We start from the raw sequence: 24,924 nt of genomic DNA, 5'->3' as shown, positions 1-24,924 counted from the left end.
ATGTACTTCCACCCTGTGTGTGGCTCTGGGGACCACCCACCATCTGCCATCCACTCTGGTCTGCCTTCTTCTGGCCAGCACCTTTAAGTGCTCCTGGCCAGGTCTGGGTGACTAACTCTTCTGACAACTGGATTACAACTCTGAAGGCAAAACCCCTCCAGAGATCATCACTAGCAATACAGAACTCTCCCAGCCCTAGGGCTAAACTTCCAGCTAACTCATTCTATCGCAGTATTTGTTATGCATTATTATTTAGCCAACTAAGATAGTGATGACTGTGGAAATGAGGGGGGAAAGTTTGCTATAGGGCTGCATGGAGATTAAACGCGGCGTGACTGTAACCTTTTTGTAAACTCTATAAACGTGATTATGGATTATACAATAGACAAAACTAAAATAATTGACAATTGACGGATTGTGAATTTCTTTTATTTTTTAAAATATTCTTTAATATTACATTATCTTTCAATTTACAAAGTGCACATTTTAAAGAAAATCTGAAGAGGAGGATGCTGACTGTAAGTGGCATGCCCACACATTCTGCCTGCTGTGCCTTTGAAGGATTCAGCTCAGGGGGCTTGGATCAGCTTCCCCTGGCAGAAAAGACCATACCAGGTTGAAAGGGGGAGGTTTCACTTCAACAAAGCCCTGGGGCCCTGGGGGTGGGCGGGGAGGGAGAGGAGGAGGGTGGCTTTTCACACAGCTCAAGCAGCTGGCTAGCTCTTTTCTTTGAGCACACTTGAAGCTGAAGCAAAGAGCTATCCTGATGGCTTCCCCTACAGTGCCCTCTGGTGGTAGCCCTGCCTCCAAGTCAGGAGGCTGACCAAGCAGTCAGCCCTGAGAGCTGTCAATACTCACACACAATTTTTGAGGTTCAGAACCAAACAAAAAATGTCAGAATGAGTCACATTGCACATTGACATGGATGTCCTGGGAGAGGCTTGTCTAGCAGTTGAGGCAGGACCAGTGTTTGAGGGAAGGAGGCTGAATGTAAAAGGAGAAGCAGGTAGCTAAGCTAGCTAGTGTCCAGGCGATGGCGCAGAGCTCAACGTGGCTTCTCGAAGAGGTACTCAAGATCTGGGGCACGCAGTCTCTGCTCTTTGTTTTTGTTCTTAGCAAAGTCTCTCAGCAGTGCCATGACTTCATTTTCAAGTATTTCTGGGGCTGGTTTTGCTTCTGCAAGAGAAGAGTGTCAGAAAGAATTATGCCATAGGCAGTCAACACACAGATCTTAAATCTTGAAACGAGGGCCTTGGCCAAGAACCACAGACGGACACAGACTGTCTTCACTCTTCCTCGAACGTATGTGATGGCAGCATTTACCAGGGGTTAGTGAACTGCATCAGCCTGCACTTGTAAAGTCTTTTTTTTTAAAGAGAGATTTCTGCTATAGCACACATGTGCTTGCCGGAGAGATAGAGACAGAAAGCAAGAAATCATCCCCTGTGGGGGATGGCCACACTGCAATACCCTTTTCTCTTGGGTTCTTTTTTTTTGGAGAGGTTTTTTTTTCCCCGCTATAGGGCATGTGCGCTCACCAGCCAGAGAGAGACAAAGAGACAGAAAGCGAGAAATCACCCCCCAGGGGGGATGGTCACACCACAATCCATTCTCCTCTTGGGATCATGGGCACGCGCGCACACACGCCTGGCGTGAGTTTTAAGCCACCGGGTCTGGGACGTGAACTGCGGTCGACTATGTGGGAGTCCAGCGACATAACCATTATGCTAACTGTTGGTTCCCTCCTCTCGGGTTCTTGAGCACGCATGCATATGTGCGCCCAGCATAAGTTTCAAGCCACCGGGTCTGGGATGCAATGCCATCTGCTGCTCCCTTTTTCTTTTTGTTTTGAGTTCAACAAATTTATTGGTCTTTTAATATAAGACATTCGTCTCAGTTATCTTTCTCTCTTATCTTGACCTGAGGTTAATGTTTCATTTGGGTCAAAGAAAGAATGTGTAGGGGAGGGATGTTATTTTACTACACAATAAAATGAATACAAATGGACAGTTTGCCTACATAAAAGTTAAATTCATGTATCCTGATATAATTAAATCATGTAAGAACTAATAGTTCTATATACATTTCCATCATTTTACTTGGGGCTTATTCTAAACGTAAGTGCAAGTAAACAAATTTTTAGGACTATATATAGGTTGCTTCTCTAGATTTACTACCTACTAAAAAGCTCAGGGAGGGGACTAGCAGATGGCATAATGGTTACTTAAAATACTTACACAAAGTTACAGAAAGTGAATCTTGTTTTCATTTTATACACTGTTAAATTTTTCTTTTTGGTGTTTATACCTTTAAAAAAAAAAAACAGCCAAATCCTTAAATAATATATGCACATGGAAATTTTGGGTAGTGGTCTGGATTTTAAAGGATATAGCTTGGGCGAGCAGATGGAATGGTAGTTAAGGCACTAGACTCCCACATGGCTGATCATGGCTTGAGTCCCGGACCTGGTGGCTTGCCTTCTCACTCTCCTTCTCTGTCTCTCTCTTATCAAATTGATAATAAAACAAATAAAGTTAAATAAGTAATTCTTTTTTTTTTTTTTTTGGAGAGGTTCTTGCTACAGGGCACGTGCGCTCACCAGAAAGACAGAGACAGAAAGGGAGAAATCACCCCCCAGTGGGGATGGCCACGCCACAATCCCTTCTCCTCCATTCTCCTCACGGGATCTTGGACACACATGCACATGTGCCAGGTTTGAGTTTAAGCCACCGGGCCTGGGACTTGAACCACAGTCAGCAACATGGAGTGCCAGCGACATAGCCATGCCGACTGCTGGTCCCTAAATAAATAATTCTTAAAAAAAAAAAAAAAGGAAAAAAACAGCTTCCTTATGATTTGCTTTAGGTTTTGGTGGAAATGCTTTCAGGAACTAGCTAATAAACAAAACCGAGATAAGTACATTCAAAATACTGATTTACTTTTGGTAGCAAATAGTTGCTCCTTGAAGACTAATGAAGGTAGACAGGACCCATTAAGGCGAAGTGGGCTATTTTAAATATTCAGTTTACATAAAATTGTACTCATTTTTTCAAAAAAGAGCTAAGCTTCTATTATACATCCACTGATAGCAATGCAGTACCTAGTTAGGATGACTTGAAACAAAACAAATGCCCATAAGGAAAAGAAACTGTATTTTATCTAAATTTAATTTCAGTCAATAGTGACATATTTCTTCCCGAAACAATACTATTTAAGGCTATTCCTGGGAACCAGACAGTTTAAGCAATGAGGGAGTTAAGAGTAACAAACTGCTGGGAACAGCAGTTAGCGTAATGGCTATGTCGCTGGACTCCCATGTAGTTGACTGCGGTTCAAGTCCTGGACTTGGTGGCTTAAACTCACACCGGGCATGTATGCATGCGTGCCCAAGATCCCGAGAGAATGGAGGAGAAGGGATTGTGGCGTGGCCATCCCCCCTAGGGGGTGATTTCTCATTTTCTGTCTACCTGTCTCTCTCTTTCTGGTGAGTGTATGCACCCTATAGCAAAAACCTCTCCCCCCCAAAAAAAGTTACAAACTGCTTGCAGTTTCATATAGATAACTTTTTGCTTCCCTCTTAATGTGATTAAGAATTCTGTCTAGAAAAAAATTCAGTTCTTAAAAAGGTACTATTTCTGATTTATTACCTCTAACCTTTGAAAACTAAACACATGAAACTATGAAATCAGTAATGTCTTAAGATCTGTACATAAAACATAAACTACCTCTAATTTCACTCTCTCATTTACTGCCGTGTCCTGCATGGCTAAACAAATGAATGCCTGGGCGTGGGGGGCAGGAGGTGCTGCCATGGATTAGAGAATAAACATAAAACACACAAAAACATACAAGCAAAGAAAAGTGGGGAGGGTGGACTTGATTTCTCTAATGGAGACGGAGAAATTTCCAGGTTTATCCTCTTTAAAGGGCAGAAAATGGGGGAGAAGTGGAATACAATTTTCAGATATTAATTGGCTAAAGATGAGAAGACTCCTGGAGCCATGTAGTCCTATATACATTTTCTCTAATCTTCTTTGGCCAATTAACATATGTGGTTTCCTTTAACCCAATATTGCAGAGCAGTTTCGGAAACACAGGCAGTTACCATATTCACATGTAAATAGTGCTCATTGCCCTGCAAGTGACTGCCCATAGAACCGAATTTCTGCATGTGTCTAAAGGTCGCCATGTTTGCTCAGATTTGGGCTGCTCCCTACAATTTACTAAGTGTACACTTAGTAATTTTTCTTAAAAAGAAAATGAAGAGGAAGTAGGACTGCAAATAGAGGAGCCAGGTGTGCCAACTGTTCAGGACAACTATTGGGCTTTGTGCAACCTCCCATTCAACCTGTTCTATTGCCCCAGGCTGTCACCTTTTGAGAAAAGTCTGGGACCATGTTGAATATGGAGAAACACTCATTTAACTTGAAGTTTGCTGCAAAAGAACTTAATAGGAATGCCCCCCCCCAAAAAAAAAGTAATAAAGAAAAGGCTGAGAGGGCCAAGATTAAGAACGCCATTCAGAAAGGCAATACTGAAGTTGCAAGAATGCATGCTGAAAACAGAATCTGCCAGAAAAACCAAGCAACCAATTTCTTGAGAATGAGCACAAGGGTTGATGCTGTGGCAGCCAGAGTTCAAACTACAGTAACAATGGGCAAGGTAACAAAGTCCATGGCAGGTGTAGTTAATCTATGGATGGTACACTGAGGCGTATGAAACCTGAAAAGATTTCTGCCTTGATGGACAAATCTGAACACCAATTTGAAACAATGGATGTTCAAACACAACAAATGTAAGACACAATGAGCAGCACTACAGCCCTAACACCACAAAACTAAGAAGATATGCTGCTTGAAGAAATGGCTGATGAAGCTGGCCTTGATCTCAATCTGGTACTACTACAAGGTCAAACAGGATCAGCTGGCACAGTGTTGCTTCAATAGAACAAGATGAACAATCTGTTCCTTCAACAGAACAGGATGAACTATCACAGAGACTTGCTCATCTTCGTGATCAAGTGTAATTCAAAGAACTGGTGCTTCTGTTTGCTTCACTTGCTTCTGAAATGTTCTATGTGTGTATAATAGATGTTGTACTCTAATTAACACTAAAAGCACTACATATGCCAGAATGCATATATTATAAACATTATTTGTATATGTTTTCTTTTGCCTCTAATACATTAAGTTCCAGGAAATTTCTACCTTGACAGATTTTATAGTTCTATATACTATGTGTAAAAGTGTGAGGAACATATTTTTTTTTAGATAACTTTGGCAGAGCTAGATTTAGCTTCTTTATTAAACATCTTCCTCAGAAATGGATAAAAAATTTAGCACCGAAGTACTAGAGAGTAAAGCACTTAATGCAGAATAAAGTCTACAACAATTTTTTTTTTTTAATTCAAAGCAATTTCTAATCTCTGCAGTGACATGTGATACATGAAAATAATAGCAGGGAAAGCGTGTTTACTCAGCCAAAAAACACCTCATTTGGTATCCAACAACTGACAATGCCATTTTTTGTGTTTTATGTTTGTTTTTGTTATCCACGCAGAAATGCAGTTGACTTGTAATCTGTGTTCATCAACATTTAAATTTAAATTTATTCTAATTTTGACCCAGTAATTTAATGACTATTATTTGAAGCCCTTATCATTTTCTTTTTTTGTGGGGGAGAGGTTTTTGCTATAGGGCACATGTGCTTGCCAGAAAGACAGAAAGAAAGTGAGAAATCACCTCCGGGGGGGATGGCCACACCGCAATCCCTTCTCCTCCATTCTCCTCTTGGGATCTTGGGCACGCACATACACATACCCAGTGTGAGTTTCAGCCATTGGGTCCGGGACTCAAAACTGTGGTTGACTACATGGGAGTCCAGCAACATAGCCATTACTCCAACTGCTAGTCTCTTAAGCCCTTATAATTTAAAAAAAGTTTCATTGATATTTTCTGTATAACCAGAAAAATTGTGTAACATTAAATCAAAGAAAATTGTCCATTTTAAAATTTTCTCTTTACTAGATTATCAGTGTCATTAAGACAACTAGAAAAATTTCACTTTTCATACTTTGAAATTAAATTCTGAAACATTAAAAAAAATGTGGGGGAACCAGCAGTTAGTGTAATGGTTATGTCACTGGACTCCCACAGTCGACCGAGGTTCACGTCCCGGACCTGGTGGCTTAAAACTCACGCTGGGCGCATGTGCGTGCGTGCCCAAGATCCCGAGAGAATGGAGGAGAAGGGATGGCGGCGTGACCATCCCCCCTGGGGGGTGATTTCTCACTTTCTGTCTGTCTCTGTCTGGTGAGCACACGCACCCTCTAGTGAAAATCTCTCAAAAAAAAAAAAAAAAAAGTGCTCCAAAGATAGTCTTACACCATTCTTTAAAAAAGAAAACTGTTCCGGGAACCAGCAGTTAGCGTAATGACTATGTCGCTGGACTCCCATGTATTTGACAGCGGTTCACATCCTGGACCCGGTGGCTTAAAACTCACGCTGGGCGCATGTGCGTGCGTGCCCAAGATCCCGAGAGAATGGAGGAGAAGGGATTATGGCGTGACCATCCCCTCTGGGGGGTGATTTCTCACTTTCTGTCTCTCTGTCTCTCTGTCTGGTGAGTGCACGCTCCCTACAGTGAAAACCACTCCAAAAAATAAATAAATAAATAAAAAGAAAACTGTTCCTTTTAACTTTATATCCGCCCCACACTCAAATCTCAATAACACATTATTTATCTGTCTTAGTCATGCACATTTGCAAGGTGAGACTTTATATTTTGTTCCCATAGCTTCTTGTTATCAGAAAACCCATTCTTTCCTTTACTGAAGGGGTTTGGTCTAGGTGATATTGGTGTATTCCTTCCTATATTCTTCATCTTTGCTTCTGGAGGCATTTCCTCTGGCCCACTATCTTCACCTTCATTAAGAGACGCTGCTGGGGTGCCCAGCAGATGGTGTAATGGTTTCATTGCTGGACTCCCATGTAGTTGACCACTGTTTGAGGCCTGAACCCGGCAGCTTATAACTCACATCGGGCACATGTGTGTGGGTGCCCAAGATCCCAAAAGGAGAATGGAGAAGGGATTGAAGCATGGCCATTCCCTCTGGGGAGTGATTTCTCGTGTTTTTCTCTCTCCAGGCAACCGCACATGTCCTATAGCAAAAAATCTCTCTCTCTCTCTTTCAAAAAAAAAAAAGATGCTGCTGGGGCCAGCAGGCAGCGTGATGTTTAAGGTGCTGGATTCCCATGTAGACAGCCACTGTTCACTGCTCAAGTCCTAGACCAAGCAGCTTGAAACTCATGCCAATGTATGTGCCCAAAAAAACTGCAGTGTGGCTGTCCCCCTTGAGGGGTGGGGTGATTTCCCACTATATCTATCTCTCTCTGTCTCTTCAGTGCCCCCACCATGGCAAAAATCTCTCCTTAAAAAAAAAAAAAGGCAGCTGTGGCTACTGAAAGGGTTTTTGGAACAAGAGTTGGGATAGTTTCTTTAGGCTCACTTGATCCAAGTTTGATAGATATGACTAATGCTTTCTTTGCGGACTGACTACCTAAGACAAATTCAAACTTGGAGATCTTTACAAGCTTTGTTAGGAGATTCCTGGCTTCTTCAGCTGATCATTTCTCAGTGCCATGACTGGAACTTTCCTGTCTGTTACTAGAAGAAACATTCTTAGCTTTCACAGGTTTTTCTGCTGCTTCTTCAGGTCCTCCAGTGGCTCCAGCTTACTGTGGCTTTTCAAGTTTCTCCTCTCCCAGCTTCCAGTCCACCATTTTCCCCACTATAGCCTTCCCTGCAGCCATGCCAAGGACCTGCATTTGTGAAATCTCATTGGAGCAGTTGCTCTCATCTATTTGCCCATTAACTGTGGCTGCTTTTGTGTCATGACTGTGGAGTTGAGTAGGTGTGATTGACTATATGGCCATCAAACTAAAATATTCACCATCTGGTTTCCTTTGAAAAAAGTTTGCTGGGACCAGCAGTTAGCGTTATGGCTATGTCGCTGAACTCCCACATAGTCAACTGCGGTTCGCGTCCCAGACGCGGTGGCTTAAAACTCACGCCGGATGTGTGTGCGTGTGTGCCCAAGATCCCGAGAGGAGAATGGAGAAGGGACTGCGGCGTGGCCATTCCCCCTGGAGGGTGATTTCTCACTTTCTGTCTATGTCTCTCTCTGTCTGGCGAGTGCACGCGCCCTATAGCAAAAACCTCTCAAAAAAAAAAGTTTGCTGACCTGCACAATCTTGGCTGTATTACTTTGTTTTGTGTTTGGCATTTTGTTATTTTCTAGATACTGTTGTTTTCCCCTCTTATCTATAAATTTCCTGAGACAAAAGCTCTATTTTTATCAGCTACAGTTCTTGATTTTAAGTGACAGACACAAATAATTCTAGTTACCTCAAGCTAAACAGAATTCATTGGAAGGATATTAGAGGCACATGGGACTGACATGAACCTGAAGAACCAGATTTAAGCATCAGGCAACAAGGTCATGGTGTGCAAAGAACAAAGGGACCAGCCTCACTGGCCTGTCTAGGGGCAGGGAGCCTGGCACTGTGCTGCTCATCTCCGACCTTTCTTCCCACCCATAAGACGCTTAAGATTCCAGTGACAAGTAAAGCCTCATGACAAAGCCCAGGCACCATGTTATGGAATTGCTCTTCTATTGAGACAAAATATAAAAGCTGGACATGGCACAGTGGGAAGGCATAGTGCTCTGTGCAGCTGCTCCACATGGTGAGATTTGCATCTGGTAACCTCCCTGAACGCACCGAGTGCATGTGTACCCATGATCCAGGGCTGGCTGAGACCAGTCTACCCCTGTTAGGGGTGTACTCTGTCTCTTTCTCTCTTGAGGTGAAGATAAGTTGGAAACTTTGAAGAACAATTAAGTACTTATAAAATTCGACATATATTCATTATAAAATATCAGTATACTAAAAGCAGAAGGTAATTTTCTCAATCCGATAAAAGATGTGTATAACTACCCTGCAGCCACCATCATACTTAATGGTGAAAGACTAAGTTTCCCCCCAATTCCTGGGAGTAAAGCAAGGATACCTGCTCCCACCACTGCTCTTCAACATTATGAGGGAAGTCCTGGCCACTCTTCCTCTCCCTCTGCCTTGCAAGCACACGTACCCTATGGTAAACTAAAAGCAAAATATTTTCCTAAGAAAAAAACATACAGATTTGTAAAAGAAGTAGAAAACCATCTCTAATCACAGATGACACAACACACAGAAAGTGCCAAAGAATCTACAAAAACCTTCTAGAACTACGTGACTTTAGCAAGGTCACAGTATATGAAGTTACTATTCAGGATAGCCTATGGTCTTGTGGGTTAAGGCAGCCAGACCCCACATGGCTAACTGCATGGTTTGAATCCCAGCCTTGGTGGCTTGAAAAACACACCAGTTGTGTGTACATAAGAACCCCAAATCCCAACAGGATGGATACATGAAGGAGAAGGGATTGCACCATGACCATGACCCACTGGGGGTGGGGGTGCTTCCTCCCTCCGCCTATTTCTCTGAATCAGATCTGTCTCTAGTTGAGTCTCCAGATGAGCCCCCAGACAAGGCTGACACCTTGACTATAGCAACAGGACAGACTATGAAGCAGAGGAACCAGCTAAGCCAGACCTGGATTCTTTACCCATAGAAACTGTAATATAAACACACAGGTTCCTTTAAGCCACTAAGTCTGGAGATAATTTAGTAGCAATAATGGATAACACACTAACGAAGAAATCAAAGATCACCTAAGCAAATGAAGAGATGCATTGTGTTCAGAGTGGAAGATTCTGAAAGACTCTCCCCCAAATGGATCTATTGATTTAAGACACTACTACCCAAAACCCAAGTAGAAATTGACCATTTTGGGCCAGCAGATGGCATAGCAGTTATGTTGCTAGACTCCCACATGGCCGAACGCAGTTCAAGTCCTGGATCTAGTGACTTGAAAATCACACTGGGTGCGTGTGCGTGCGTGCCCAAGACCCTAGGAAGAGAATAGAGAAGAGTGTGGCCATCCCCCTGGAGGATGATTTCTCATTTTCTCTCTCCCTGTCTCTGTCTCTCTTCTCCAGTGGCAAGAGCACATGCCCTAAGACAAAAACCTGCAGGGGGAATAAAAAAGAGAGAAATTGACCACTTGATTTAAAAACTATAAAATTCCTAGAAAAAAATGAGAAAAACCTTTTTAACTTTGGATCTGGCAGAGTTCTTAGATACAGTAACAAGAGCAAATTATGTGAATTATGTACCAACATTAACAACTGATCTTTGACAATGTTAAGAAAATGAAAAAAGACAAGCCATGGTCATGGGAGGAAAACTTGTAAGACACCTGTCTGATAAATGACTTGTATCTAAGATAAATTAAGAACACCAGAAACATAGTTATAGAAAAACAAACAACTCAACTTAAAAGAATAAGGACTGAGACCAGCAGGTGGCATAGTAGTTAAGGCGCTGGACACTCCCATAATGGCTGATCACAATTCGAGTTCTGGACCTGACGGTTTGCTTTCTCACTTTCTTTCTCTCTATGTGTGTGTGTCTCTCTTTGATCAAAGTAAAATATACAAATGAATAAATAAAATAATTCTTAAAAAAAAAAAGAGGACTGGGGTGAGAGGACATTTGAAGATAATGATACACAAATGCAAAATTTAAAAAATCCTCCATGTCAATTAGGGACATGCCGACTAAAACTACAGTGATGGGGGCCAGCAGATGACATAACGGTTATGTCACTGGATTCCCACATGGCTGACCATAATTTGAATCCCAGACATGGAGGCTTGAAAATCATGCCAGGTACATGTGCATATGTGCCCAAGATCCCAGGAGGAAAACAGAGAAGGGATTGAGGAGTGGCCATGCCCCCTTTGGGAATGAATTCTCACCTTCCTTCCCTTCTCTCAGTCTCTGTCTCTCTTTCTGGCAGGTGGCTTGAAAAACACTCTGGGCATGTGTGTATGCCCCAAAGCCCAACAGGATGGAAAAATGGAGAAGGGACTGTGGTGTGACCACCCGATTGCAGAGTGCTCTCTCTCTCTCTCTCTCTCTCATTCTCTCTGGTAAGTGCATATTCCTCCTAGCAAGCAAATACACCCTCTGGCAATTAAAAAACAAAAACCCTAATTATTTACCACTGCACACTTAGAAGCACTAAAAACAAAAACTAATAAAACCCTGAGAATGACAAGTGCTGGTAAAGATACAGAAAATCAACTCACCCTTTCTTACCGAGTCCCTGGCAATCGCTGACCTTTTTTCTGTCCCTATCGTTTTGCCTTTTCCAAAATGTCATATAAATGGAGTGACACAATATGCAGTCCGAGCCCAGCCTCCTTTACTTAGCACAGATGCCTGCGAACTATGGCCTGTTGCCTGTGTTTGCATGGCCTATGAGCTAAAGATGATTTTTAAATGGTTGGGGGGAAAAATCGAAAGTCTATTTCATGACATGTGACTATTATATGAATATCCACATTTCTGTGTCCATAAATAAAGTTTTAGTGGAGCACAGTCATACTCATTCGCTCACCTGTTGTCTATGGAGGCTTTCATACACAAAGACAGAGTTGAGTGCTGTAGTCTCTTCCACGCTGTTTCACTTTCTGTGGTTTCACTGTAGTTACTTGTTCGCAACCACAGTCCAAAAACAGTTGAGTGCGGTACAATAAGATATTTCTGAGAACCACATTCACATAACTTTGATTACAGTATATTGTTAAAATAGTTCTAGTGAGGGGACCAGCAGGTGGCGTGGTGGTTAAGGCGCTGGACACTCCCACATGGCCAAGGGGGGTTTGAGTCCTGAATCTGGTGGCTTGCTTTCTCACTTCCTTTCCCTCTCCCCCTCCCCCTCCCCCTCTGTCTCTCTCTGGTCAAATTTAAAAAAAAAAAAAAGAAAAGAATGAATAAATAAAAAATAAAATAAATAATTATTTTAAAAATAAGTAAATTAATTAAATAAAATAGTTCTAGTGTATTAACAGTTACTGTTGCTTGGGAATCAGCAGTTAGCATAATGGCTATGTCGCTGAACCCCCACGTAGTCGACCGCGGTTCGCGTCCCGGACCCAGTGGCTTAGAACTCACGCTGGGCGCGTGTGCCTGCGTGCCCAAGATCCCAAGAGGAGAATGAAGAAGGGATTGTGGCATGGCCATCTCCTTGAGGGGTGATTTCTCGCTGTCTCTGTCTTTCTGGTGAGTGCAGGTGCCCTATAGGAAAAAAACCACTTCTCCCCACCAAAAGGTATTGTTGCTAATATCTTACTCTACTTAAGTTATAAGTTAAACTTCACATAGTATGTGTGTATAGGAAAAACCACAGTACACATAAGGCTCATGACTATCTCTGGCTTCTGGCTTCAGGTATCCCCTGAGTCTTGGAACTAGACCCCACAGGTAAGGGGCAACCACTATAATTATGACAGAGACCACAGGAAGTGCTTAAGTATTTATTTATTTATAAAAGTTTTTAAAAAAAGAATTATTTAATTATTTACTCATTCATTTATTTTTTAATTTGACCAGAGAGATACAGAGATAGAGAGAGAGAGAAAGTGAGAAAGCAAGCCATGAGGTCCAGGACTCAAACCATGGTCAGTCATGTGGGAGTGTCCAGCGTCTTAACAACCGCACCACCTGCTGGCCCTGCCTAAATATTTATTACCTGCTCATTCACATTAACATTTTTTACAAGGTTAAATATACACTTACTGCTATGGTCAGGATAATGCTTTATTCCCTAAAGGCTTGTTTTTGAATTGGGTTCCCAGTGTGACAGTTGGAGAGGTGAGGCCTAGTGAGCAGTGACTGGACGACAGAGTCTAGGTGAGGTCTATTGTACAGCGATCAGATCGTAGAGACAACACTCATGACTAGATGAACGATGATCCAGTGAGTTCAAGCTCTCATGAGAAGGGATTCTTTCTCACTAGCGTAGGTTATGATAAAAGAGAGAGGTGCCCACAGCTTAGCTCTCTCTGTCTGAGCCCACTCTTCTCTATTTCTGTAGGTTACAGTCTGGTCACCAGAACACCTGAGTCAATAAACCTCTAATTCTTTAGGTATCACCCAGTCTCAGGTATTTTTGTTAGCAACTGAATTATGACCAGAGAACCCAGCAATCTTCCTGGGCATCTACCCAAGAAAAATTAAAACCTATGTTCACAAAATCTACATGTAAAAGTTCCCACTAGCGGGGAGCAGCAAGTGGCGTGGTGGTTAAGGCACTGGACATTCCCACATAGCGGATCGCAGTTCAAGTCCCGGATCTGGTGGCTTGCTTTCTCACTTTCCCCCTCTCTCTGTGGCTCTCTGTAGTCAAATTAAAAATAAATGAATGAATAAATAAAATTAAATAAATAATTCTTTTAAAAAAATTTCCAGCAGCTTTATTTATTATCACCTAAAACTGTAGACAACTCTAATGTCCTTCAACCGGTCAAGGAATAAACTAACTGTGGAATATCCACACAATGAACTATCATTCACCAACAGAAATGAACAAATATTGATACAAATGACAACATGGATGAATCTTGAATCATACTGAGAAGCAAACTTGGTCTGTAAAGGGCCAGACAATGAAATTTTCAGTCTTCGTGGCTGAATAACAATTGCATAAGCCTCCAGATTCTGTATAACTGACCACTAAACACAACGGAGGACAAGGAATCACCCCCTGTACAATCAAAGAACTGATTCCCTGGGCTGCTCTGTGATGTAGCAGTTGAGTGCTATGCATAGGGATCTAAATCCCACATGGCCGAGCACAGTTCAAATCCTGGCCTTGAGGCTTTAAAATCATGCTGGGAGTGAAACCAGCAGGTGGCATAATGGTTACGTTGCTAGACTCCCATGTAGTCAACTGTGATTCGAATCCTGGACCCAGTAGCTTAAAAACCTGTGCCAGGCTCCATGTGTATGCGTGCCCAGAATTCCAAGAGAATGGAGGAGAAGGTACTGCGGTGTGACCATCCCCCTTCGGGGGTGATTTCTCAGTTTCTGTCTCTCTGACGAGTGCAGGTGCCCTATAGCAAGCACATGTGCCCTACAGAAAAAAGCTCTCTGAAAAAAAAAAAGAATAAAAGGAAAACGTGCTTGGAGCTTATGAGTAGATGCCCAATTGTCTTATGGGAATGGGAGGTAGTGGGCAAAGGACTTCATCATGATCACACCCCATTGGGGGTGCTTTTTCTGTTTGTCTCTCATGCTATTGCGTGCACTTGCCCTCTGGCAATTAAAATAAAAACTCCCTAGGGCCAGTAAGGGGCACAGTGGCTAAGGCATTGGACAACCACGTGGTTGACCACACAGTTCAAGTTCCAGATCTGACGGCCTGTTTTCTCACTTTCTCTCTCTCTGGTGAGTGCACGTACCCTAGAGCAAATTAAAAAATAATAATAATAAATAAAACTAAGTAATTCTTAAAAAATAAACTTCCCCCGAAACTTAACTACTATTAGCCTATTGACTATAAACTTTATTGAAAATATAAACAGTAGTTAACACATATTTTTTAAGTTACATGTATCATATGATGCATTTCACATAAAGCTAAAGAAAATGTTATCAAGAAAATTGTAAGGAAGACAGGTTCATTTACAATACTACACTTTCCAATATTTATTGAAAAAGTCCACACGTAAGTAGACCTGTACAGTTCAAATCCATGTTGTTCAAGGGTCACCTTTACTGTCACCTTTTATATTTGAAACCTATAGAATGGCTTCTATTTTCTGATATAAATAGTGAGTAAAGGCACATGAATAGAATCCTCAGTTTAGATGGACACACGGAATATACTATATTTTAATTCTTTGTTATGGCGAGGTATAGTCCGGCAACTTAGCTGTGGCCAATGTAAAGTAAGTGAAAGGATCATGTATAATTTCCTGAGAAGGAGCCATAAAAAGGGGATATGCTTTTCTACGTGCTTTTTCCCCTTACTAAAACAGACTTGACATCGACAGAGCTTTGGCAGCCATCCTGAAGCAGCAGCAGCCACAACTCAGGAGGAATCTGGACTCGAGGCTTCTCAAAGCACTCTTCTAACTCTGGAGTACTCATCTCTGGATTTGTGTGATAAGAAAGAGTTCTAAGAGTTTAAGCCACCTTTTTTTTTTTCTCACAGCCAAAGCTAATCCTACTTATATAGTTAGATACGATGGCCTTCCCACACCTTTCCTCTAAATTCCATTTTTTTGTAAGACATTTCTGCAGTAGGGCACATGAGTTCACCAGAGAGAGAGAGGGGCAGAGACAGTGAGAAGAAAGTAAGAAATCAATTACCGCCTCCACCCCTCCCCCCCAGGAGGTATGGCTGCATTGTAATCTCTTCTCCTCCACATGCACCCAGTGTGATTTTCAAGCCACTGTGTCTGGGACTTGAACCACAGTTGACCATGTGGGAGTCCAACAATGTAATCACTGCACCATCTGCTGGTCCCCTAAATTTCTTTTTTACAAACAATCTTAACGGATAAAAATTTTGCACACTTCAGAAAAATTTGAACAGCATTTGGGTTGAACATCTACTACAAGAATTAAAGAAAAAAAAAGTCTGAGATACAATTCTAGACTCACATCAGCCTATTTCCACATTATGCTATTTCTCACAGTACCTGTGGCCCAGTAGTAAATATCCCAGTCATTACTAGGCTCATTAATCAGGCGATCATAGAGGTTTAGCTGCTTCTCTGTCATGCGGTGCAGATATTCTTTAGCAAAGAGGCTAGAAATGAAGTAAAAAAAGAAAAAGAGGCTGAAAAGGCTGACCTTAAACAATGAGAAGTAAGACCAAGACTCTAGTTCCCCTACCTGAGAAGAATGCAGTTTTCCAACATCCCCCTCTTTCTGCTCTCATAGAGCAGGCGAGCTCTTTTGGTTTCTATAGATTCATCTGTTCTCTCCTGCCACGGAGGCAAAGGGATTTCAATCATGTCCTTTTGGGAATCTGCCGGGCTGTCACCTCTGTAGAAACATCTGCCTGATGTGACACTGAGCAATGGAGACAACAGGCTGTGCCTTGAGGGAGCAAGCAACTGAGAGAAATAAACCACAAACATATTTAATGGTGATGACAACCACTGTCATTTACCCAATGCTTACTAGATGCTAAGACTCTGGCTCTCATTTAATCATTAAGAAGTTACGCTGAATCTGTCCCAACTTACAGCTGAGAAGACTAATGCTTGGAGAGGTAAAATAATTTGCCCAAGAGACCAGCATATGGCGTAATGGTTACGTTGCTGGACTCCCACATAGTCAACCACGGTTCAAGTCCCAAATCCCGTGACTTAAAACTCACGTCGGGCCCATGTGCGTGCACGCCCAAAATAACGAGAGGAGAACAGCGAAGGGATTGCAGCATGGCCATCCCCCATGGGGGGTGATTTCTCACTGTCTCTCTGGTGAGTGCATGCACCCTATAGTAAAAATCTCTCTCTCAAAAAAAAAATTTACCCAAGATCATCCAAATATGAGGGGGCTTAAAAAAGTTCACGAGGGACCATCAGATCATGTAATAGTTACTTCGCTGGACCCTCGCGCAGTCAATTGTGGTTCGAGTCTTGAACTCAGCAGCTTAAAACTCACTCCAGGTGCGTTTGTGTACCCAAAACCCTGAGAAGAGAATGGAGAAGAGATTGCAGCATGGCCATCCCCCGGGAGTTGATTTCTCACTTTCTGTCTCTCAGGTGAGCACACACACCCTGTAGAAAAAAAATCTCTCAGAAAAAAAGTTAATGAAAGGGACCAGCAGATGGCAAAGTGGTTATATTGCTGCACTCCCACAAGGCTGACTGTGTTTCGAGTCCCAGACCCAGTGGCTTGAAACTCATGCTGGGCACAGGTGTGTGCATGCCCAAGATCCCAGGAGGAGAATGGAAAAGGGATTGAGGCATGGCCATCCCTCCGAGGAGAGATTTCTCACTTTATCTCTGTCTCTCTCTCTCTCTCTCTCTTTCCAGTGACCACACACACTCAAAGGCAAAAACCTCTAAAAACTAAAATTAAATTAAATTAAATTAAATTAATGGGGAAAAAATACATTGTCTTTTTATTCAGCCTGAAACATGCCAGGCACACGTGGATCCCACAGGCTGGCAGAGGAGAGCAAGGCCATCGTCACAGTGTAACCAGACCTGTGGAAGGTACTCATCTCTCCCTCCCTGCCTCTGGTTTTCAGAGGCAGGCACATGTGCTCTATCATGAGTGAAGAAAAAAATGTTAGAAAAAAACAAGATACAGCGTAAAGGTAGTAACATCAGCAAGATGATAAAATAGGAAGCCTCAGGCCTCCTTCCCCTAACAGAAACACTGACTTAACAATACACAGACAAGTTGTCTACGTTAGGCGTTTCTTGCACTCCCAGTGAGTAGGAACGCGCTAAACTGAAGCCAACAGCATTCACTCTCCATCCCAGCTCAGCGTGGGACATTCAGAATGCTCTCAGCTTCTACCTAGGGAAGGAGATGACTGAGACGTATGTCCAATGTTCAGACTTTCCGGGAGATGGCCCTATCTAAGGGGTGATAGGAAAGGGTACCAAGTTGGGGGCAGCAGAGAACAAAGGTGACAGAGTAGACCAGCAAGCACTCAGTTTTCATAGCCCTCCTGACTCAGTGCAGAATGAGCAGGAGAGAGCCCCCACATCCCAGTTTCTCCCTAGGAAGGGAAGGAGATGGAGTGAGCCTCCAATGTTCCCATTTTTTGGAGGGCTGTGCATGAGACCAGTTTGTTTATCTTGTCTCTGAGCACTCAAACAACCTAGAATATTCTAGATGCCTGGGGAAAACTGGGAACAAAAGAGAGGAACATGGCTTGCCATTGATCCAGAGCACCCTTGAGACAGTACAGGCCAAGACAGCTCAGTTCTCTTCGGGGATAGGGGAAGGGAACAAAGTAAATGTGTGTGTCCAATGTAATGATTTTTTGGGAAGCTACCTAAAGGACTAGTTTCTGTCCTACCAACTTGGGCCAATAGTAAGCACACTCCAAAACTCTGGGAGATACTGAGAATAAGAGAGCTGAGAGACTCCTGGCAGCTCTAGAGAAATTGCAGTACCATATACAAACACCAGAGGGAGCAAGAGAATAGGAGCTCTTGAAAAAGACACAGGGAAATCCCTTATTTTGTAATTTATACCCACAAGTCCAAAGAAGATAACATCCTGAAAAAAGGATAAGAGGCCCTCAGAATCTCTTATCATGCTGACTGGTCATAGTCAACTGTTGAGAAGCCAGTTCACAAAGACTGGGCAAGAGTTAGGGTTTTCAAATGCAAAGATCCCAGTACAAAATTGGAAGGCGTATGAATAAACCAGGAAACATGACACAATCAAAAGAATGAAAAACTAACTCTAAAGAAATAGAAGTATATGGGGCCAGCGGGTGGTGTGGTAGTTAAGGGTGCTGGACTCCCATATGGCTGACTACGGTTCAAGTCCCGGACCTGGCAGCTTCCTTTCTCATCTGCCCCCACCCCAACTCTGTCCCTCTCTGGACAAATTAAAATAAATAAATAAATACAGTTAAATAAAATAATTCTTAAAAAAAAAAAAAGTATATGAATTGCCCAAAAAAGAATTCAAAGGCTCAGAAAATGATGAACAAGGGACCAGCAGTTAGCGTAATGGCTATGTCGCTGGACTCCCAGGTAGTAGACCACGGTTCGCATCCCGGACCCGATGGCTTAAACTCACGCTGGGTGCATGTGCGGGATGGCTTAAGAGGAGAATGGAGGAGAAGGGATTGCAGTGTGGCCATCCCCTAGGGGGGTGATTTCTTGCTTTCTGTCTCTCTGTCTCTCTCTGTCTCTCTGGCAAGCACATGCACTCTACAGCAAAAACCTCTCCAAAAAAAAAAAAAAAAAGATAAATAAAATGAGATTATCAACAATAAAAATATTAAATAAATAAATATATTCAACCACACAGAAACTCTAAAACTGAAGAATACAATAAATGAACTCCAAAATTCACTAGAAGGGTTCAAAAGCAGACATGAGCAAAAGAAACAACTGGCAAACTCAAGGAAAGGTTATCTGAAATTAATCAGTGGAATAAAAGAAAAAAAGGAAAAAGAGGGAAGAAAGCCCAAGAAACTTACGGGACACTATCAAGTAGGCCAATATATACATTATGGGAGTCCTAAAGGAGAAAGGAGCAGAAAGCTTATTTGAAAAAATAATGGCCAAAAACTACAAAACTTGGGGAAAGAAATGAACATACATATTCAAGATGCCTAACAGATCCTAGCTAGCATGAATTCAATTAAGTCCACACCAAGATTCACCATAACTAAATTTTCAAAAGTCAAAAAAAGATTAAAAAAAAATAGTCAGAGAAGAGGTATCAGGCAACTGCATGCCCAGAGAAAGTCCATATGCATACACGGTGAAAAGGTGGTTATCTACGAGCCAAGAAGAGAGCTTCAGGAGAAACTAAACTTGCCGACACTTTGATCTCAGACATCTAGTCTCAAGAACTATGAGAAAACAAATTTCTGTTATTTAAGTCATCAAGTCTATAGTATTTTGTGATGGTCGCTCTAGCAAACGAATACAATATATAATAAAAATTCAGATTCCCAAGCCCTAGACTAAACACACTGAATAAGAATTTCTAGGATTAGGCCTTGGCAAGGGTTTTGTTTGGTTTTTGTTTTTTAGTTTTTGTTGCAGGGTGGTGTGTGTGTGCTCATAAGAGAGAGAAAGAGAGACAGACAGAGAAAGAAAGTAAAAAATCATTCCCAGGAGAGATGGCCATGCTGCAATCACTTCTTCATTCTCCCATTGGGATTTTGGGCACACATGTACACAATAGCCAGTCTGATTCTCAAACCACAGAGTCCAGGACTCAAACTGTAGTCAGCCATGTGGGATCCAGCCTCCTCAACCTCCATACCACCTGCTGGCCTCACAAATGCATTTTTTTTTTTTTGGAGAGGTTTTTGCTATAGGGCGTGTGCACTCGCCAGAAAGACAGAGAGAGACAGAGAGATAAAAAGCGAGAAATCACCCCAAAGGGAGGAAGGCCACACTGCAATCTCTTCTCCTCCATTCTCCTCTTGGGATCCTGGATACACACACATGCACGTGACCGGTGTGAGTTTAAGCCACTGGGTCCAGGACTTGAACTACGGTTGACTACATGGGAATCCATAACATAACATAACATTAGCCATAATGCCATCTGCTGGTCTTGGCAAATGCATTTTTTAACAAGCCCTATAGCAGACTTGATGGTTACAGAAGGTAGAAATCCTATTTTCTGTACTAAAATAACAATAGTTGAGCAATTTCTATAGAATGAAAGAGGATGGGGAAGGGCCAATATCATCAATAAAAAGAAACTGTTCTGGGAACCAGCAGATGGCATGGTGGTTAAGGTGCTGGTCATTACCACATGGCTGATTATGGTTGAAGTCCTGGACCTGGTAGTTTGCTTTCTCACTTCCCCTCTTTCTCTCTCTCTCTCTCTCACTCTGTCAAATTAAAAATAAATGAATGAATAAATAAAAAAATTTTTTTTCAGCACTTTATTTCCCCAGGCTATGTTACTGAAGTTCTTCCAATAAAATTTTTTTAAAAAGTAAACTGTTCTAATAATTGGGATCTCTTATTATTCTGGACAAATTTCACTCATTGTTTTCTCCCGTTAGTATTAAAACAGCATTCTGGGACCAGCAGTTGGCATAATAGCTATGTCGCTGGATTTCTAGGTTGACTGCAGTTTGAGTCCCGGACCAGGTAGTTTAAACTCACTCTGGGTGCATGTGTGTGTGTGCCCAAGATCCCAAGAGGAGAATGAAGGAGAAGGGATTGCAATATGCCCATTCCCCCTAGGGGGTGATTTCTCACTTTCTGTTTCTCTCTCTTTCTGGTGAGCACATGTACTCTATAGCAAAAACAAAACAAAACAAAACAACAACAAAAAAACCCCAAGCATTCTTCAATAAAACATTATTAGATATCGCATGGACCCATGAGTCTTAAGGAACTGTGTGACACTGGTTATGAGCCACGCAGAAGAAACTGACACTAGACATTTATACTAGAATATATCTGAATTGTCTTTGCATGAATAGCTCTGTAATATAAAAAATTGGGGACTGGTATTGCAGTCTAATAAAGGAGCCAGATCCCACATGGCCACTCTGGTTCAAACTCAGGCTTTGGAGGCTTGAAAACTATACCAAAGGCAGAAGAAGCAGATGCAGGTGGTATGGAGCTCGGGTAGCCTACTCTGCTCCCGACTCACCAGTGCTTGCTCTCGCTGAAGAACAAATCTGTCAGGAAGTCACACTGCAGCCATGGCTTTTAAAGATACTGGAAAATCACCCGTGGAGCCAGAGGTGGCCATTCACCAAACTGGAATGACTTTAACCAGCCACAACATGAAGTCCCTGGAAAATGTATGTAGACGTAATCAGACGTGCAAAGGAAAAGGATCTCAAGGTGAAAGGACCAGTTCAGATGTCTACCAAGACTTTGAGAATCACTACAAGAAAAACACCTTGTGGTGACGGTTCTAAGACATGGGATCATCTCCAGATGAGAATCCAAAAGCGACTCACTGATTTGCACAGTCCTTCTGAGATTGTTAAACAGATTACTTCCATTAGTATTGAACCAGGAGTTGAGGTTGAAGTCACCATTGCAGATGCCTAAGTCAACTATTTTAATAAATTATTACCTGTTAAAAACAAACATACAGGGACCAGCAGTTAGCATAATGGCTATGTTGCTGGACTCCCACGTAGTCGACCGTGGTTCGAGTCCCGGACCCGGTGGCATAAACTCAAGCCAGGAGCGTGTGCGTACGTGCCCAAGATCCCAAGAGGAGAATGGAGGAGAAGGGATTGCGGCGTGGCCATCCCCCCTGGGGGGTGATTTCCTGCTTTCTGTCTCTCTGTCTCTCTCTCTGTCTGTCTGGCAAGCGCACACGCCCTATAGCAAACATCTCAAAAAAAAAAAAAAAAAAACACATACAAACATGCACAAAATGCTGGCAAAATGGTGAGATGGAGAAGGTGCTATTTGTCCCCACCTCTCTCTGGCAAGTACTAGTACTCTCATGCAGTTAAAATATGTTTTATGCTTCTCTGGTTCATATTTATAGCCTTGTTGAAGATAACTATCTTTTTTCCAAAGTGAAATTGTTGAAAGTCCAAGACAGACTTTTGAAAGCAGCAAGAAAAAAGCAATGTATCTCATACAAAGGAGCCCCCTTAATATTATAAGAAGGGTTTGGGACCAGCAGATGGTGTAATAGTTATGCCGCTGGACTCCCACGTAGTCGATCGTGGTTCAACTCCCAGACCTTGTAGCGTAAAACTCACGCCAGGCACGTGTGGGTGCATGCCCAAAATCCCAAGAGGAGAATGGAGGAGGAGGAGAAGGGATTGAGGCATGGTCATCCACCCTGTGGGGAGGGTGAGTTCTTGCTTTCTGTCTCTATTTCTCCAGCGAGTGCACGTGCCTTACAGCATAAACCTCTTAAATGTAAGCCAAATAAAGACTTTTCCAGATACACAAAAGTTAGAAAGTTCATCACCATGAGAGCTGCTTTACAAAAATTATAATGGGAGCCCTTCAGTAGAAATTAAAGTACACTAGATAGTTACACAGAAAGCATGTGAACATATAAAGCTCAACAGTAAAGGTAAATATATAAACAAATATAGAATACTGTAAAAGTGGTATGTAAATCACTTTTTCTAAAAGAATTATTTATTCAGTTTTATTTATTTTCATTTGACCAGGAAGAGACAGAGAGAGAGAGAGAGAAGAGGGAAAGTCAGAAAGCAAGTCACCAGATCTGGGACTCAAACAGTGGTTGGCCATGTGGGAGTGTCCAGCACCTTAACCACCACACCACCTGCTGGTCTCCATGTAGATCACTTTTAATCCAGGCACAGAAATTAAAAGACAGAAGCATATTTAAGAAAAAATCGGGGGGACCGGCAAGTAGCGTGGTGGTTAAGGCGCTGGACACTCCCACATGGCCGACCACGGTTCGAGTCCCGGACCTGGTGGCTTGCTTTCTCACTTTCCTCTCTCTCTCTTTCTGTGTTTCTCTGGTCTAATTAAAATAAATGAATGAATGAATAAATGAAATTGAATAAAATAATTAAAAAAAAAATCGGGACTAGCAGGTGGCGTGGTGGTTAAGGCACTGGACACTCTCAAATGGTGCACCATGGTTTGAGTCCCACACCTGGTGGCTTGCTTTCCCACTTTCTCTCTCTCTCTCTCTCTCTGTGTGTGTGTGTCTCTGGTCAAATTAAAACAAATGAGTGAATAAATAAAATTAAAATAAACTATATTAAAAAAAAAATCACAAGCTAGCCTGTGGCACGGTAGTTGTGGTGACTGGATCCACATGGCTAGCTGCATGGTTCAAATTCCACACCTGGCAGCTTGAAAAACACACTGGGAGCATGTGCACGCATGCCCAAAACCCAGAAAGGAAAGCAGGAACAGTGAAGTGATTCTGGTGAAGAAGTGATTATGGCATGACCGTTTCCACTGTGGGGTACTTTGTCCCTCTGGTCTGGCCTCACCCTCTGGCAAATTAAAAAAAAAAAAAAAAAAAAAAAGTTAAAAATGACTATTGAAAGGGTATCTCAAAGAGTACATGGAAAAATGGAAATAATATGGGCTTATATTGATACAAGAAAATGTAAAATCCATGCATTTTTTTTTTCATGATACATACTTGAGTAAACTATTTGAAGGTAAAAAGTTGTATCTACAAATATTTGTGAATGGATACATCATACACAAAGGTTTAATTTGGGATATCAGTAATATAAAAGGGGGAATAAAAAAACACTTATTTCTGCAATTAAGTTGTTACCGGTGCCAGCAGGTAGTATGGTGGTTGAGGGCGCTGGAATCCCACATGGCAGATTGCGGTTCGAGTCCCAGACCTAGAGGCTTGATTTCTCACTTTCTCTCTCTGTTCCTCTATGGTCACATTAAAATAAGTAACGAAAATAAAAGAAAGCTTAAAAAAAAAAAAAGAAAGAAAGAAAGAAAGAAAGAAATTAAGTTGTTACCAGTTTAAAATAGGTGTAACTATATAAACTATTTTACGTAACCCCATGGTAAACATAAATTCCCACATATAAAAGAAAATGAGAAATCAAAGCATTCATTAAAAAAAAAAAACAAAAACCAACAAAATACAAATGATGCCAGTAAGAGAAGAAAAGAGGGTCGCAAAAGCTACAAGATGGAAAACTATAGCAAAAGTCCTTTGCTATCACTAATTACTTTAGATGTAAATGGAATAGCCTCCCAACAAAAGATATACATGGGCAGGATTAATTTTTAAATAAATAGGATCCCATTTCAGATTGAGTGAGCATCCCTAATACAAAACCTGAAAATCTAAATTATTTTTCCTTCAGGAGGTTTTTGCTATAAGGTGCATGCGCTCTCCAGAAAGACAGAAAGCGAGAAATCACCCCCCAGGGGAGATGGCCATGCCACAATCGCTTCTCCTCCATTCTCCTCTCAGGATCTTGGGCACACACGCACTTGGGCCTGGCGTGAGTTTAAGCCACCTGGTCGGGGACTTGAATCATGGTCAAATACATGGGAGTCCAGTAACATAGCCATTACGTTAACTGCTGGTCCCTAAAATCTGAATTTTTTTGAGCACTGGCATGATGCCACAGTGAAAAATTCCACACTTGACTTCATGTGATAGGTTGCAGTCAAAATGCTGCAATACAGGGAACCAACAGTTAGTGTAATGGCTATGTGGCTGGACTCCCACATAGAAGACCGCGGTTCGTGTCCTGGACCCAGTGGCTTAAAACCCACGCCGGGCACATGTGCATGTGTGCCCAAGATCCTGAGAGGAGAATGGAGGAGCA

General features: G+C 42.1%; 1 protein-coding gene and 1 pseudogene across 1 annotated transcript in view; one reads left to right on the top strand and one right to left on the bottom strand.

Moving 5' to 3' along the window:
- Positions 1–407: 407 nt before the first annotated feature.
- Positions 408–24,924, bottom strand: part of SDHAF2 (succinate dehydrogenase complex assembly factor 2) — a 27,108-nt gene continuing 2,591 nt past the window's right edge. Inside the window, exons 3-5 of the mRNA XM_027768745.1 lie at positions 15,852–16,075; positions 15,656–15,765; positions 408–1,176 (exon numbers count right to left, since the gene is read on the bottom strand). Of these exons, the coding sequence (XP_027624546.1) occupies positions 1,046–1,176; positions 15,656–15,765; positions 15,852–16,075 (465 nt within the window). The 3' untranslated portion in view covers positions 408–1,045. The remainder of the gene's footprint in view (positions 1,177–15,655; positions 15,766–15,851; positions 16,076–24,924) is intronic.
- Positions 3,480–5,705, top strand: LOC102496432 (charged multivesicular body protein 1b-2-like; annotated as a pseudogene).

This window comes from Tupaia chinensis, unplaced genomic scaffold (assembly GCF_000334495.1).
Source record: "Tupaia chinensis unplaced genomic scaffold, TupChi_1.0 Scaffold147351_1, whole genome shotgun sequence".
NCBI lineage: Eukaryota > Metazoa > Chordata > Mammalia > Scandentia > Tupaiidae > Tupaia > Tupaia belangeri.
The sequence above is the reverse complement of the archived record's forward strand: the minus strand, read 5'-3'. Positions and strand labels throughout refer to the sequence as shown.